Source organism: Leucopleurus acutus (genome assembly GCF_964270905.1).
Source record: "Leucopleurus acutus genome assembly, chromosome: 13".
Classification (NCBI taxonomy): domain Eukaryota; kingdom Metazoa; phylum Chordata; class Mammalia; order Artiodactyla; family Delphinidae; genus Leucopleurus; species Leucopleurus acutus.
This window is the reverse complement of record NC_139155.1, coordinates 55,793,989-55,810,231: the sequence shown is the minus strand read 5'-3', so window position 1 is coordinate 55,810,231 and position 16,243 is coordinate 55,793,989. Positions and strand designations below refer to the sequence as shown.

Sequence of the window (16,243 nt, the reverse complement as noted above, 5' to 3'; positions counted from 1 at the left end):
GTGGTTTTCTGGGAAATTTGAAATTAACAGTAGATTAGCATTCCATTAAGTTTTCAGAATAATTACACATGTGTAAGGGCATCATGATTAAGGCAATTTGATTAAATCACAATTATTGATTTGTCAAAGCCCAACTAATTTTTTCATCTTTAGTTTTATTATGCAGTACAACACAGTGGGTAGTTTATTATCTGGATATTTATATTTTGGATAAATATGTTGTTAGAAAAGGCTGAATCCAGATGATGCTACAGCAGAAAGATCACTTAGGAGACTTGGTTGGGTCTAGCTTCTACTTCTTTTGCCAAATCTTACTGTACATTTGTTTGAAATAGACTGTTTGGCTTTCACTGGGATCCTGAGCGTCAATGAATAAATGATATTTTGGTTTTTCCACAAATGTGTGTGGACTTCTCTCATTTTGCGTTCTTAACAGGGATGAAAGTTCAGTAAATATTTTAATGTGTTGATATTTGTAGCCAGTAAATCTTGACCTAATAGTTGTCTGTTACATGGGAAATATAACTAAGACTCTTCTTTGGTAAGAGTTCTTACTTCTAGTGGACATTATTGGCATATGGCACACTCTATCTATCTATCTGACTATCTATGTATGTATGTATCTATCTGCACACACACACACACACATACACACACACAGAGTTAAATGGTTATAAGGCAGTACAGTATGATATAAAGGAGGCTGGGCTCTGTGTAGAACAGATCCAGGTTTGAATTTTCTGTCACATTCTAGTTGTGTGACTTTAAGAATATTAATCTCTCTCTTAAATTAATTTCATAATCCATGAAATGTTTTTATGTGTGTATCATGGTCAAATAAAATACTGTAAAGTAGTTAGCATTATTAATACTTGGCATATAGCAAATGCTTATTAAATATTAGCTTGTATTATGATGATTTATATCTCTTATTTTTGCTTATTTTTCCTCTTTCTATTTCAAGGAGATTTGAAGCAACTTACCATGCTCTCTAGAGAAATGACTCACTGGGAACCATTCCAATGGCTGATGGATAAAACTCGGAAGAACCACTGCCATTCTGTATTGGATGTTTAGAGAACAAATGGGTACTTGGGAACGTAAAGCTTGGAAAATTCTCCTATGGATTCCTGACAGCAAAAATGTACGTATGCACACTGACTAGAGGTGCATTTAGATAAACAAATGCTGGGTTGAATTTGATCAGTACTAAGTGGAATACATTCTTTTACATACATTGATTGGGTAGCTCAAAAGCTGACCCTAAGTTATGAGTGGGGACCTGTAATGCACTTGAAAGACCATTTGAAAATATCTAGTTTTTTATAGACAGAGTATCATTGGAGGGAGGATAAGGCAATCCGTGACAAAAAGTGCATGGGCTTTGGAATCCAAATATCTCTGAATGAATTGCATTTATGTCATTTCCTAGCTGTGTGCTCTTTGGTAAATGACTTCACCTCTCGAAGCCTCAGTTTCCTCAGCTATAGAAGGCAATATGAGAATTAAATGAGATAATGTGTATAAAGTGCCTATCAGAGTGTCTGGCACTTGATAGGTTCTCAACAGTCTTAACTGTAGTTATCATCAAGAAAGTAAGCTACGATATTGGGTCTGTTCAATATTTTGGTAGATACAAGTGGATCTGTATTTAGTCGATGTAATATCACATCAGGACATAACCTTCTCCTTACATATAATCTAAACAATGAGCTTTTAAGTTATTACTATCGGTAACAATAGTTGACATTTACTGAGTCTTCATTTGTGGCAATCACTAGGTTAAGTGCTTTCTCTGCGTTATCACATTGATCTCCATAGCAGTCCCCTAATTTGAATGTTATTATCCCCATTTTATAGAGAAAGAAAATGAAACTTAAGGAGAAATACTCTGCTTAGAGTTACCTGGCTATTAAATGCCATCGGTGGCCTAGAATCAAGGTCTGGTCTGAGTCCAAAGTGCAGACTCTTGCCACCAGGTTATACCACCTCTGAATCTGTGACATATTCTAAAAACAAAGAAAGAGAATCTCTTGTTAGATAGACTGACCCTACTCTGACTTTAGGAAAGATAAAACCTGTTGCTTCGTAAAGGCTTTAGTTAATGAATAGGGAATCAAAGATTCAAACTTGAAGCTATAACCTACTTTGTAAATTTTCCTGAAATGAGAGAAATGGTGATCATCAAGCCAAAATTTCCACCATGTGTGACCCATTTCTTACTTGCTTGTCTCTAGTTAGCCTCATGTTCTTTTTTCACCTTGTGTCTTTTAAATGTATTGTACATGGGTTATGAACAGCGCATCCAGAATCATATCTTGGCATTAAAATTCCATGAAGTCCATTTTGGGAATCAGATTACTGCACCTATTTTTAGCTCTCAACACAAACCACTCTTTCCATTATGCTTTTAAATATCCTGTGATAAAATTATATTGAAAATAGCTCTTATAGCCAAATAAAAATCCTACATTTGGTTTAATCAGGCCAGAGCCATTGACTGGCATTAATGTAATTAATTACTGAGGCAGCTACCTGCCAGGGCCTCCTTCTTCCTCTTGGTTTAGGACTACCCTCCCCATTTGGTGCTATATTTATCTGCCCTCTTGGCCATAAAAGGCTGGCTGTGTGGCTCTGACATTCTACAGCCTGACCACATGCATTATTTTTGAACTGGCCCCCAGGGTCCTGTCTTTAGCCCTGCCTCTTAACATTTTCTTGGATTCAACCTACGTGGGTTTTTCATTCTCTCATCCAGCTCCACAGTCACGGAACATTTCCACCACCATCACTCCTTTGGAAACTGGTAAGTGTGACCTTGAGGCAGAAGAATGCACTTGATATTTTATGTGCTCAACAGCACTGCAGTGTGTGTGGTTTCTTTCTATCTTCTGAGCTCAGCAGTTTTCTCAGAGAGATGTCGGAATAGCAGAGAAATAGGAAAGTGGAGCTCCAGGGAAGGAAAACGAGCGGCAGGGTGCCAGTTTGTGCTGGCACAGCTCTTCTCTCAGATGAGTGGATTCTTTTAAAATTAAGCTACTGTTCCTGGAACTATAAAAGGATAATAGCTGTCTCAGATAGAACTGTAAGCGTGAGTCAAGTACTCTTTCCAAGTTACAGTTCAGTGGTTTGGTTGAAACCTGGAATGGGTAAGGTAACAGGAAATCATGTGTTTTCTATCCTCCATACGCCTACAATACTCCCTGATTACATATTAGATCAAAAGGAGTAAACTAGCTCTGAAGTCACTAGTCTCTAATTCAGTGATTTTGCTCTGACAGTGCCACGTGGATGAATGTAAGGGTACATTGGGTATTTCTAATCGGAAAATGGTTAAGCAATATTTCAGAGGCAACAAAGAGCCCCACATCATGATCCTAAAGTTAGTATTTTCTGTGAAGAATTTTTATCAGCTTTCAGCCTCTAATGCCTGTACAAAGTATCATGTCACAGTTACAACTATGGAGTTACTGTCTCTTCCTAAATTCTCAAATTATTTTCAGGAAAAAACACAGGTCTTAAAGGAATGGAAGACAACCAAACCATCTTTCCTCCCAATGCACTCTAGCTGTCATGTGTTGGGGATAATCCTCACTTACTTGATGAGGAGAAGGTAGTTGTACCTTTGTTCCAGAGGTCAGAGCTATGTCAACCAGCTGAGTTGACATAAGGCCAAAGCCTGTTTACTTGTAATATATTATCTCTGTGCTTGGAATATTAAGTATTATTAAAAATAAACGTATTTGGGGAAAATAGAAATAAAGCGAATGGAAAATAGAATTGAGGCAAGACATTTAAAGAGTTTATTTTGTGAAAATAACAGCATTTCAAGTTATTTGGGTTCTGAATTTAGCTTATAACATAATACACAGGAAGGTCATTCACTATTTATTTGGACATCATTCAAATAACATGTGCTGTGTTGCAGTGTAGTATGTATCAGTACAGAAGCTTATCAAACATCTTTATAAATGCCTGATCATATACTTCTATATTTATATATTCAACCCTTTTGTTTTATAAAAATGTGTCTAATAATAATTCATTACACCTGATCATCATCCTGTATATTTTAGAACAGAAAATAGCCATCTATTTAAGGGTTGAAGCAAAGTTGCTTGCTGGTAGCTATTTTCTTCCTCTTGAGAAATGCCATGTAGACTGATATCTTCCATGAGTCCTAACATAAATATTTCTGGAATGAAGTTTGCTGGATTTTCTTCTCTAGGGAATACATGCTGAGTCTTTAGTTTAAATAAAAAGATTTTAAAAAATGGTTCTGAAGAACCTAGGGGCAGGACAGGAATAAAGATGCAGACATAGAGGATGGACTTGAGGACATGGGGAGGGGGAAGGGTAAGCTGGGACAAAGTGAGAGAGTGGCATGGACATATATACACTACCAAATGTAAAACAGATAGCTAGTGGGAAGCAGCCGCATAGCACAGGGAGATCAGCTCAGTGCTCTGTGACCACCTAGAGGGGTGGGATAGGGAGGGTGGGAGGGAGACACAAGAGGGAGGGGATATGGGGGTATATGTATATGTATAAGCTGATTCACTTTGTGATACAGCAGCAACTAGCACACCATTGTAAAGAAATTATACTCCAATAAAGATGTTAAAAAAAGTAGATTTTTAAAAAAAATTTTTAAGAGGTGAAAATTTTTATTAGGTGTTGAAATAAAAACACAAAAAATTGAAAACTTCTCCACACTAGTCATTTAAAATCCATTGAAATATTATTCTCTACCTGTCCTTAAAATCACTCCTATCTTCTAAGGCAAGCATTTCTCAAACTTCAGTGTACATTGGAAACACTTTGAGAAATTGTGTAGAATTCAGTCTCCTGCTCCCGCTCTCACCAAAGATCCTCATCTATTAAGTCTGAGGTTTGGCCTGGAAATCTGCAGGACTAATGACAATAAAACATAAAGTAATAATAAAAGGGAAACAGCTTTTCAGTTCATCTTAGAAACTGTTTTTATATTTATCTCATTGTTTTTAATGGAACTGAATTGAAGAGCAAGCTTGTCTTGTACTTTAAAAGGCTTTCTAAAAAGTAGATTTATTTTTTGAATTTATTTATTTATTTATTTATTTATGGCTGCATTGCGTCTTCGTTGCTGTGCGCGAGCTTTCTCTAGTTGCATCAAGCAGAGGCTACTCTTTGTTGTGGTGCACGGACTTCTCATTGCTGTGGCTTCTCTTGCTGCAGAGCACTGGCTCTAGGCACACAGGCTTCAGTAGTTATGGCACGTGGGCTCAGTAGTTGCGTCTCAGGGGCTCTAGAGCGCAGGCTCAGTAGTTGTGGCACACGGGCTTAGTTGCTGTGTGGCATGTGGGATCTTCTTGGACCAGGGATCGACCCCGTGTCCCCTGCATTGGCAGGCGGATTCTTAACCACTGTGCCACCAGGGAAGTCCTAAAAAGTAGATTTAAACTTGACAGAAAATGTGGCAAGTTTAGAAGGATTCAGTCCTCATTTAGAATTTTTTTAAAAGATTTGAAAATTTTATTACAACTAATTTCACTTGTAAAAAATTTAGGACACGCACAAAAGCATTAAAAATGGAAGAGGGGGGCTTCCCTGGTGGCACAGGGAAGCCTGCGCACCTAGAGCCAGTTCTCTTGCTGCAGAGCCAGTGCTCTGCAGCAAGAGAAGCTGCCTCGATGAGAAGCCTGCGCACCGCACCGAAGACCCAATGCAGCCAAAATAAATAAATAAATTAATTAAAAAAAAATGTAAGAGGGGGCTTCCATCAAACCACTACTTCATCCAGGGTTGTCAATATGGCTGATACGCTTCTGTCAGTGGACAGATTTTTCAAGAAAGATAATGCAGTCTGAAGTTTCCCCTCTCTATGCTAAGCAAACCTATTTTTGACTTTCAGTAGGACTGTTAGGTCATGTTCACAATGCAAACTGCTACACTGATGATTGACTTTCTTGCTGCCTTATGTAGGAAGACTAGAAGCCTTCATATTCTTAATGGAATTTTTCTGCCTTGACACTATACCTTTTTGAAGTATTTGTGAAATTCGAGAGAGCTTGTTATATGACAATATAAGCATCCTCCAGGGTTCAATCCTAGGACTTTCATTCTCATCGATTTTCTTTTCAGCATTGAATAGCATCTAAATGCTGGTGAGTCCCAAATGTAGGTCTCCATCCTGAACCTTTACCCTGTATTCCAGAGTCAAATATCCAACTTAATCTCTTAATTAAGTTTAAGATTAATCACTTAATCTCTCCACTTGGGTGTCTAGCAGGTATCTCAAATGTAGAATGTCTCAAACCAGTCTCCTGTTCTTCCATTCTGAACTGCTCTTTTCTTAACACTCCTGGCTCATCTCAGTTAATAGCAGTTTTGGTCTTCCAATTACTCAAGCAAAATCCTTGGAGCCATCTCTCATTCCTCTCTTTCTTTCACACCCTAATCCAGAACTTTCAGCAAATGCTATTGCTTCTGCCTGCAAAGCATGCAGAGTCTGATCACTTCTCACACTTCCACTGCTACCACTATAATCTCTAGCCTGGACTGTTGCAGTGGCCTTTATATTAATTTGCTAGGGCTGCCATGACGAAGTACCATAGACTGGGTGGCTTAAACAACAGAAACTTATCTTCTCATGATTCTGGAGATTAGAAATCTGAGATCAAGGTGTCAGCTGGGCTGGTTTTTCTGAGGCCTCTCTCCTGGCTTGTAGATGGTCATCTTCTTGTGTCTTCACACAGTCTTCCCTCTGTATATGTACATATCTGTGTCCTAATTTCCTCTCCTTATAGGGATGCCAATCATGTCATATTGGATTAGAACCTATCCTAATGACCTCAGTTTAACCTCACTTCTTCTGTAAAGATCTTATCTCCAAATACAGTCACATTCTGAAGTACTGAAGGTTAGGACATCTATATATGAATTTGGGGGGGGAGATACAACTCAGCCCATAACAGCCTTCTAATTGGTCTCCTGGATTTCACTCTTGTCTCTCAACAGTCTATTCTCAAACTCAGCAAGAGTGATTCTCAGCTCAGAACATTCCAGTGACTCCTTAGCCCTTTCAGAATAGAATTCAAAGTCCTTACAGTCACCTATAGGATACTACACTATCTGCCCTCCCCACCCTCCACTCTCTGACATCATCTTCTATACCTCTTTCTGCACCTCCCTCACTCCATGCAGCCTCACTGGCCTATTTGCCATTCCTGGAGTACAACAGGCAGGCTCACACCCCAGTGCCTTTGTAATGGTCTTCCAACCAGAATACGTCCCCCCAGATATTCTCATGCTCAGATGTCACTTTCATGCTCAGTCATCATCATCATCCCTAATGATGCTGTTTAAATTGCATCCCATCCCACTTTCCTGTTTTATTTTTCTCTATAGCATTTAGCAGGTTCTAATATACTTTACACTTTATTTTCTCTATTTGTCTGTCTCTTGCAATAGATCATAAGGTTGTATATAGGGTTATCAGAGCAGGGATTTTGTTTGTTTTGTTCGTCTCTGTATTTCCTGTGCTGGAATAGTACCAGGCTCAAAATCGGTTCTCAGTAATTATTTGTTGAATGAAAACCACGTTGGCTGGACGCAGACTCTCCATCATTACATATTCTCTCAGATGAAGCCCCTGTCGGAATGAAATGCCAAAAAATTAGAAATATATGCTATGAAAAGTCTAAGGAAAAAGCACAATAGGGAAACTTTGTAAAGATCTCCTAGGTATTTAAAAAAAGGAGAAGACAATACAATGATAGGAGGGGGTACATCTGGGCTATGAAGCAAGGAATTTATTGAGTAACCAGCTAAACTAACCTTCACATCAGTTTCCACTTACTCTTTGGAACAGATAAAAGAGTATTAATTTTTACATGTTGGGTTAGATGACTTGTTCTGTTGGATTTGTTCCTTAATAGTTCACCCCCAAACTGTTGCTTTCTTGTAGATTGCCTGGTTCCCTGGGGGCACATGATGTCTCTGCCTTTTTATCAGAAACTTCACGAGCACTATGATCGCAGCTACCACAACAAAAACCTTCGCACCACCATGAGCCAGTACCAGCAGGAGAAGAAAAGCTCGGCCATCTACACCCATGGCTCCACTGCCTACAGCAGCCGCTCCTCCGCTGCCCACCGCCAGAAGTCCGAGGCCTTCAGCCAGGCGTCCGCCGCGTCCTACCAGCAGCAGGCTTCCCGGGCCTCCGAGTTTGCCCTCTCATCTGCAGTCAGTCAGAAGGCTGCCTCAGCCTACGACTATGGCTACTCCCTCGGGTATGTCCAAAGCAGCCTTACAAATTTAGGGCAAAGCCACGTTCTCTGAATAACTTCCCCATGTCACATTTTCTTATCTTCTTACTGGCAGCCCTACCTTTAAACCAGGTATGGAGCAAGGCCATGTTTTGGGAGGCCTGGGACTTATGTCTACGATTTCCCTTTACCTTCCTTCTCTGAGTTTCACAAAAAGCTTCACAGCCACCCTGGGATGTCTTGCTTGAATTGCCATCTGCGATATTGCTAGAAGCAGAGATATTTTGCCGCAAGTCGTGTTCAATATTCAGCAGCAGCAGAGCCAGGAAACCTCATTTCAATACTCACAGCAGGTTTCCTCGTCCTGAGAACATTTCAACCTAGATGAGAATAGAATTTTTTTTTTTAAAGAAATGCTCATGCAGAGTCTTAACTTCCAATTTTATTTATTTATTTTTAATTAATTTATTTTATTTATTTATTTTTGGCTGTGTTGGGTCTTCATTGCTGCGCACAGGCTTTCTCTAGCTGCAGCGAGCAGGGGCTACTCTTCGTTGTGGTGCACAGGCTTCTCATTGTGGTGGCTTCTCTTGTTTCAGAGCATGGGCTCTACGTGCGCAGGCTTCAGTAGCTGTGGCTCACGGGCTTAGTTGCTCCGTGGCATGTGGGATCCTCCCTCACCAGGGATCAAACCCGTGTCCCCTGCATTGGCAGGCGGGTTCTTAACCACTGTGCCACCAGGGAAGTCATAGATGAGAATAGAATTTGAAATTCACAGACCACAGGATCCCAAACTACAGCAGAGATGTGTTCTATTCTTTCAATATATGAAAGCCAAGGTTAAAATTCCGAGCTATTATTCAAGCAGCAAATATTTTCTTTAGCCAGGGCATTTTATAAAAACATGGCCCTATCTCAGTCAGCCTAAGAATACCAGGAGCAAACTGTACTCTGACAAAATTAGATGTAACCCATTGCAATGAGGGAGACCACACACCAGAGGAAAAGAGAGTTTCAGTAGGATTCTAGGAAGCGTGGAGCTTAGATGTAGGTCTGGTCTGAAAAATGAATTCAGTGTCCTGCTGCTTTGGAAACAGTCAAGTTGAGATAAGTGAGGACTGTTGTATCTAGAAACCTTTTATGTGGAGCTCAGCACCTGGGCTGGGAACTGAGGCTGCTTCTCTGTCAACAGCAACTCCTCCACACAAGAAGGCAATACCTCATTCTTCCTGATAAAATTTCAAACAGCAAGCCTACTGATTAATGTTTGATATTAGAGAAGAAAGTTTCTCGGTGAGCCTGTAGTCACTCAAAGAGGGAGTTATCACAACCCTCTACTGCAGCAGTGTCCCCGGGAGACACATTTCCTGTGAACCTTGAGCTTGGTTTCTCTGTGTTTGTTGTTCCAGCCTGATAAATGCTGGGCAGATTATTTCTCAGTCCAAGCCAATTTTTATTTTCTCCATATCCAGAGCAAAATGTGTCATGGGGATTAAAACACACTTGCAAGATTCATGTGATTTTATTAAACATCTATCTATAGTCCACAGAAAGAATTGCTGAACTTCAAAACTAAAAATTCCTGGGCTATGTGATCAGTAATCACCTGCTGCCTCAAACCTCCTCCATCTGGCATAGGTTGAATTATTTGTTCTAAACAGATATAATTTTGTCTTACAAAATTTAAGTCCACAAAATATCTGTTAAGGCAACTGGAGAAGGTGTTTATTTCTGGGAATTAAAAAAGTTACTGAGGAAATAATATGGTGGCTTGTATGTAAGGACAGTTTCTGAAGGCAGAAATGCCTGAATCCCTGTGGGTTTAAGCAGTACCTGATCCACGGCTGTGATTCCTGGGCACTGACATTGACCTCCTGGGAGCTTCTGCATGTTCAGTACCAGAGTCTCTGGAGTTTACCTGGAATGTGTGATGGCAACGTTCTGAAATTCCATTTAAAATGGAACAGGATTGTTTTACAATCTCACTTTCATGGGTCATGTGTGCCAGGGGATATTCATAAAGACCTCAGATTAGCTGCACATATGGAAATATTGTCAGTGAGGAGGTGAACTCACTTCTTTTAGCTCTTGTTTCAAACACCTGCCTTCCAAAGGAAATAGGAATGAGCACCATGCTATGTGACAGTATCATTGCGTTCTCCTGAAGAACGTCCCATACATATGTTTAAGAACCTCATTTAGGAAACAGCTGTCCTGTAATAGAGAGGATTATGTTTTAAATATCCATTTTCCTGGTCTGTCTGTGCCAAGTCTATAGAAAATGTAGAAAATGGGTATTTTTATTACCATACAGTTGTTAAGGTAACTCCTTGTGTACTTATTTCATTCCCCCAATGCTGTAGAGGCTACAGAGTTTTATGAATCTGTAATTCAAAGAGTTTTACTTCTTAAACTCTATTGCTAAATTTTGTTAAAATTATTTTAATTTTATACAAATTCTTTTTTTAACCACAGATGCAATATTCATATTTATTTACAATCTGATAAATTATATCTAACATTAGTAATTGAAATTTTGAGAATCTTTATATTTTATCCAGAAAACATTTGCTCTATATTATCTTTGGAAGACAGACATTTTAACTATAAAGAGCCTCAGATAATAAACTTTCTGTAGGCAGTAGAACTGTAATTATTTATCTATACTCGACCTCACATCTTCCTTCTTGCTCTATAAGTATTTATGTAGGTAAGTAGGTATTTATTAATGGCTTGCTATGTTTGAACAACTCCACTTAGTAGAAAGGTAGACCTAGAAACAAGAAAGGGAAGAGGATGTCAATATTTTCTCCTTTGTGTAATGCAATGTAAAAGAAAAGAAAGCTAACCTAATCCCAGGGGTATTTTAGTTTTTCTTATTTTAGACCCAGAGCTAACAGGAGCAAATGATATTCTTTGAACATTTCAAAATCTTCATAATTCCTTCAGGTTGTATTTTAACTTTTTCAAAGTGGATCAACTTTTCCCTGCTAAATGAAGTCTCTCTTTGGTTGCAAAGAGTGTTGTTGATTAAAACTCATGTGGGGTTGGAAATGCAATTCTGTGGAGTGTATATGAACACTAGGCTTGATCTATTTTTAGCCTCTGCTTTGTAGTTAGATGTCCAGTAGTAAAGTGGAAACTATGGAGACTTATACGTCCTCAGGACTTGGCTGACCTCAGTTAAGACTTAAGAACAATGGCTTGTTCAGAGTCAGCGTGGTTTTTAGCTCAGATTGGTTTACCAATTGCATTCTGAGCCAAGGGTTATAAAATAAATTCTGGAAGGCTTATTCTAAATGCTTTTGTTCTTAGTCACAGTGAGAAAAAAAAACTAAATTAAAGAAAGTAATTCAGGAAAACAAAATGATACAAGACTATTGTTTTATGTTAGTAATTCACAAATACTATTAGAGATGAAGGGAGAAATGGTACTCATGACCACTTCGTAACGATTAGGCAAGGGTTTTTAGCCTCTGTCCATGAGTAGGTTTCAACAGAGTTTTGGATGATCTCAAATTATATGCAAAATTAGGCGCAGATGAAATTTTTTTTTTTTTTTTTTTTTGCTGAGAAGGACCCTAGCTTTTATCAGATTCTCAGAGAACTCTGTGGTTCAACAAAGGTCACAACCACTGCACTAAAAAGTCTACATATAAATATCAGACAGCCCAGTGTGTGACCTGAGGATCCCTTTCTAAGGAATTAGGATGAAATAAGGAAGATGTTTACAGGGAATGTGGTATATGGAAATCAGGGTGCCATCCTTTCTTTTGAGTAAGATGGGAGTAAAAAAGAAATATTTTGTTATACTTGATAAGTAGAAATGAATAACTTCCAGAAACCAGACAACAACACAGCACAGTTCTTGGGTGATGGGCCCCTCAACCCTCTGTGGTAATGGTAGGCATCAGATTGTCTGATTCTAAACAGATTAAAATCCAGCCCATATGATACCATTCAGCATAGCATTCTCTATACCACTTTACAGTAACTCTGAGAAGTAGAAATTATTATCCTCATTTTTAAAATGAGAGAATTGGAGGGACTTCCCTGGTGGTGCAGTGGTTAAGAATCTCTGCCTGCCAATGCAGGGGACATGGGTTCGAGCCCTGGTCTGAGAAGATCCCACATGCTGCGGAACAACTAAGCCCGTGTGCCACAACTACTGAGCCTGTGCTCTAGAGCCCATGAGCCACAACCACTGAGCCCGCGAGCCACAACTACTGAAGCCCGCGTGCCTAGAGCCTGTGCTCCTCATCAAGAGAAGCCACCACAATGACAAGCCTGTGTACTGCAACGAAGAGTAGCCCCTGCTTGCCGCAACTAAAGAAAGCCTGTGCGCAGCAACAAAGACCCAACGCAGCCAAATAAATAAATAAATAAACAAATTTTAAAAATAGCACAAAAAATGTACAAAGAATAAAAAAATATTTTTTAAAAAAAATGAGAGAATTGGAGACCAAAGAGATTAAATGACTTTTCTACCTTACACTAACAAATAGTGGAAGAGTGACTTGAGCGCCCCAACCTACCCCAAGTCCCCCACCCTTTCTACAAGTTCCCAGTAACTCCCCTTGACTACATGGCTACCATATTTTTCTTGAAGCATCAATGTGTAGTTTTGCATTATGCTTCCTTTTCTTTCCCCTGCTTCTCCTGGAGAAACCAAGATTTAGAGCAGGGAACAATAGGTAGAAACAATAGCTAGAAAATCCCAGGGGCATTATGAATGCCAAACCTGGAACCTTACACACTCTTTAACTGTCACTTAGAATCAGACCTGAGACTCACAAGGGCTCTGGAAGACACCAGTTTGGGGATAAGAAAACTGAAACATGAGTGACTTGCCCTGGGCACCGTGCCTAACCTTAAATTGTGCCCCTTACCTACACTCATGTCACATTGTCACATTGATTGACCCTTGGTTGTTACCCAGATCATAACCTCTTTTGAAACTTCTAGACTTTGCAAAGAACGTGCTAATGTTCAAACCAGTTGTAATTCTCACAGAAGATACCAATGCTAAAAACAGAGACCACAAAACACAAACCCCTGTCTTTTATTGATGGATCTGATTACAGCAGGGACTGAGGGGGACCTGAAGACTTGCTCCCTTTCCCACCCCAGTGTGGTTTCAAAAGATGCTACCAAAGAAGTCTGCTGCCTTGTGGACATTTGTGTGTCTTGACCTCAGCTATGGGTATCGGATTAGTGTCCATTTTCTATATCTCCATTTCTAGATGTTCTAACGTAATGGCAAGTGGATAGTCTTTGGGGTCAAACAAGCCTTTACTTACATGCAATTACACTTGCGACTTTGGATATGCCTGTAAACTCTCAGTTTCTTCATCTGTAAAACGAGGAAAATGATTGTTGTTCATGTTGGCAGCCTTAAAAGAGATAATCATGTAAGGTGTGTAGTATAATAGCAGGCACATAGGGACCGTTTAGTGAGGTTTAGGTATTGTTCATTCATTCAGTAAATATTTACTGAGTGCTTCCTGTGTGCTAAGCACTGCTCTAGGTGCTTGGGATAAATTACTGAATAAATCTGACAAAGATTCCTGCCCTCTTGGAGCATGGAGAGATAGGTCGTAAACAATAAACATAATAAAAAGGACAATGAATTTAAATCATGCTAAAAGGTAATAAATGTTATGGAAGCAATAAAAAATAGAATAGGTAAGAAGGATTAAGATATATCCTCTTCTCTAAAGAAAGATTTAACTATTATATATAAGGAAAAGGCACCATAAGTTTCTGGGTAGCAAATAGAACATTCTGGGATTTGTCTTCCAGAATTTAAGTACTAAGAAAATGATGAGTCATATTACTTCCTATATGACAGGAGAAGATCAGGGGAAACATCTAATGAAAGCAGAAACCAGTTATTCTTTTTTATTCTGCCCAGAAATGGACAGGTTTATTGCCAGTTCCTTCTTTAAAAGGCAACTACTGAGTTGTGTTCTGAATCCCCAAAATAAACGCTGCGTCCAAAGAGAGAAGCCTTCACCACGCATCAATCTCCGACTCTCATTGCTGTAAACCTGCAACTTGTTTGCGGAGAGAGGACTGGGAGTATCATTCCTGGTGATACCAGTTTCCTACAATTGGCAATTTGTAGATCCATAGAATTGGGGAATGGCAGGAAGAGACCACAAGCTCATCTAATTCAAGCCCCTCCTTCCACAGATAACATACACTGAGGCCCAGAAAGACGTGATTCATTCTCTGCTTCATTTGCTTTGTTTCTACACTGAAAATACTATTCATCAGGCTCTTTTGCAGGTCAAATTAAAGTTTAGATGATACAAGATACCCCCAGAATGGCATTAATCTTCCATAGGCAGGTGAATCAGGCTGTGAGAAGGAAGACATGTCCCCTCATGGAGTGGGAATAGAATGAGCAGCCAGAGGTGGAGGAAGGGCCATGCAGTTACCTCCCATCGCTCAGAGGTAACATGTTAACTCGGTCCACTGCTGGCCGAGCAGTGAGTGTAACTGAGCTTCCCCGCAGAGCTCTCCGAGCTGTGGGAGCCCAAGGAGCCCTTGCTGCAGGCTTGACCTTTTCCACAGCAGCCTTTCTAGATGAAACAGGACATAGCAGGAGCACCTCAAATGAGGAAGCTAACCTTCATGCAAAGTCTAGTCAACCCTAGCGACCATCCTCAGAGTGGGGTGGAATATGGGTTTCTGGGCTGCCTTATAAATAAGTTAATAAGGCTAACTTTTACTAACCCTGGACAATTTTCAGTCCACAGACCTAGACTCTATAAGGCATCTCCTGATATTATGGTCAAGTGTCCTGCATAATATATCTAGGAAATATAGAGTGGACTCTTTCACTTCTGCTTAAAAATGGGCCATACTCACTCAGTCGGGTTAAATTAATTTCTAAAATAGCCAGGAATGGATAGAAACTGAAGGGTGTATGTGATAACCATAAAGATTTGTCTCTCAGTGTTTAACCCATTAGCTTTTTCTAGAGCATGACTATTCTAACATTCATGTTGAGAAGTGGTTCAGACCCCCCGGTATTTGTTTTTTTTTTTTTTTTTTTTGCGGTACGCGGGCCTCTCACTATTGTGGCCTCTCCCGTTGTGGAGCACAGCCTCCGGACGCGCAGGCTCAGCGGCCATGGCTCACGGGCCCAGCCGCTCCGCGGCATGTGGGATCTTCCCGGACTGGGGCACGAACCCGTGTCCCCTGCATCGGCAGGCGAACTCTCAACCACTGCGCCACCAGGGAAGCCCCCGGTATTTGTTTTTAGATCATGTCTATCTATACATTAGCTGTGGCAAATTACTAAAAAGGAGAGTAAAATGTTACTTGTCAGCGGAAATTTAAATAATGAAAACAATAAGGCAATAAATAGAAGAAAAATTGTGGTTATATTACTATTTAAGTAACTAAAATTTTTTAAAAACTAAAAATGAGATATTTTGGCTTCCCTGGTGGCACAGTGGTTAAGAATCCGCCTGCCAATGCAGGGGACACAGGTTCAAGCCCTGGTCTAGGAAGATCCCACATGCCACAGAGCAACTAAGCCCGTGCGCCACAACTCCTGAGCCTGTGCTCTAGAGCCCGCAAGCCACAACTACTGAAGCCTGCGTGCCTAGAGTCCATGCTCTGCAACAAGAGAAGCCACCACAATGAGAAGCCTGCACACTGTAATGAAGAGAAGCCCCCGCTCTCCGTAACTAGAGAAAGCCCTCATGCAGCAACGAAGACCCAAAAAAGCCAAAAATAAATACATTAAATAAATAAATTAAAAATAAATAAAAATAAAAAAGATATTTTTATGCCGAGAGACTGAAATAGAGAGGAAAACAGGATAACTATAAGGTAAATAATGCAAAGACAGAAAGAAAGGCCAAGGGACTGTTATTTATTATGATACTGCATGTCAGTAAATTTCAAGGATGATGTTGATCAAACTAAATTCGTGCTTGTATCTTATAAGAGACCTTTTCTGGAAAGTATACTAGGGA

The 16,243-nt window shown here is 39.8% G+C and overlaps 1 protein-coding gene across 1 annotated transcript in view; it reads left to right on the top strand.

The window, feature by feature from the left end:
* MYOM1 (myomesin 1) overlaps positions 1-16,243 on the top strand; it is a 161,178-nt gene that overhangs the window by 16,857 nt on the left and 128,078 nt on the right. Inside the window, exons 4-5 of the mRNA XM_082852834.1 lie at positions 965-1,144; positions 7,949-8,273. Of these exons, the coding sequence (XP_082708960.1) occupies positions 7,972-8,273 (302 nt within the window). The 5' untranslated portion in view covers positions 965-1,144; positions 7,949-7,971. The remainder of the gene's footprint in view (positions 1-964; positions 1,145-7,948; positions 8,274-16,243) is intronic.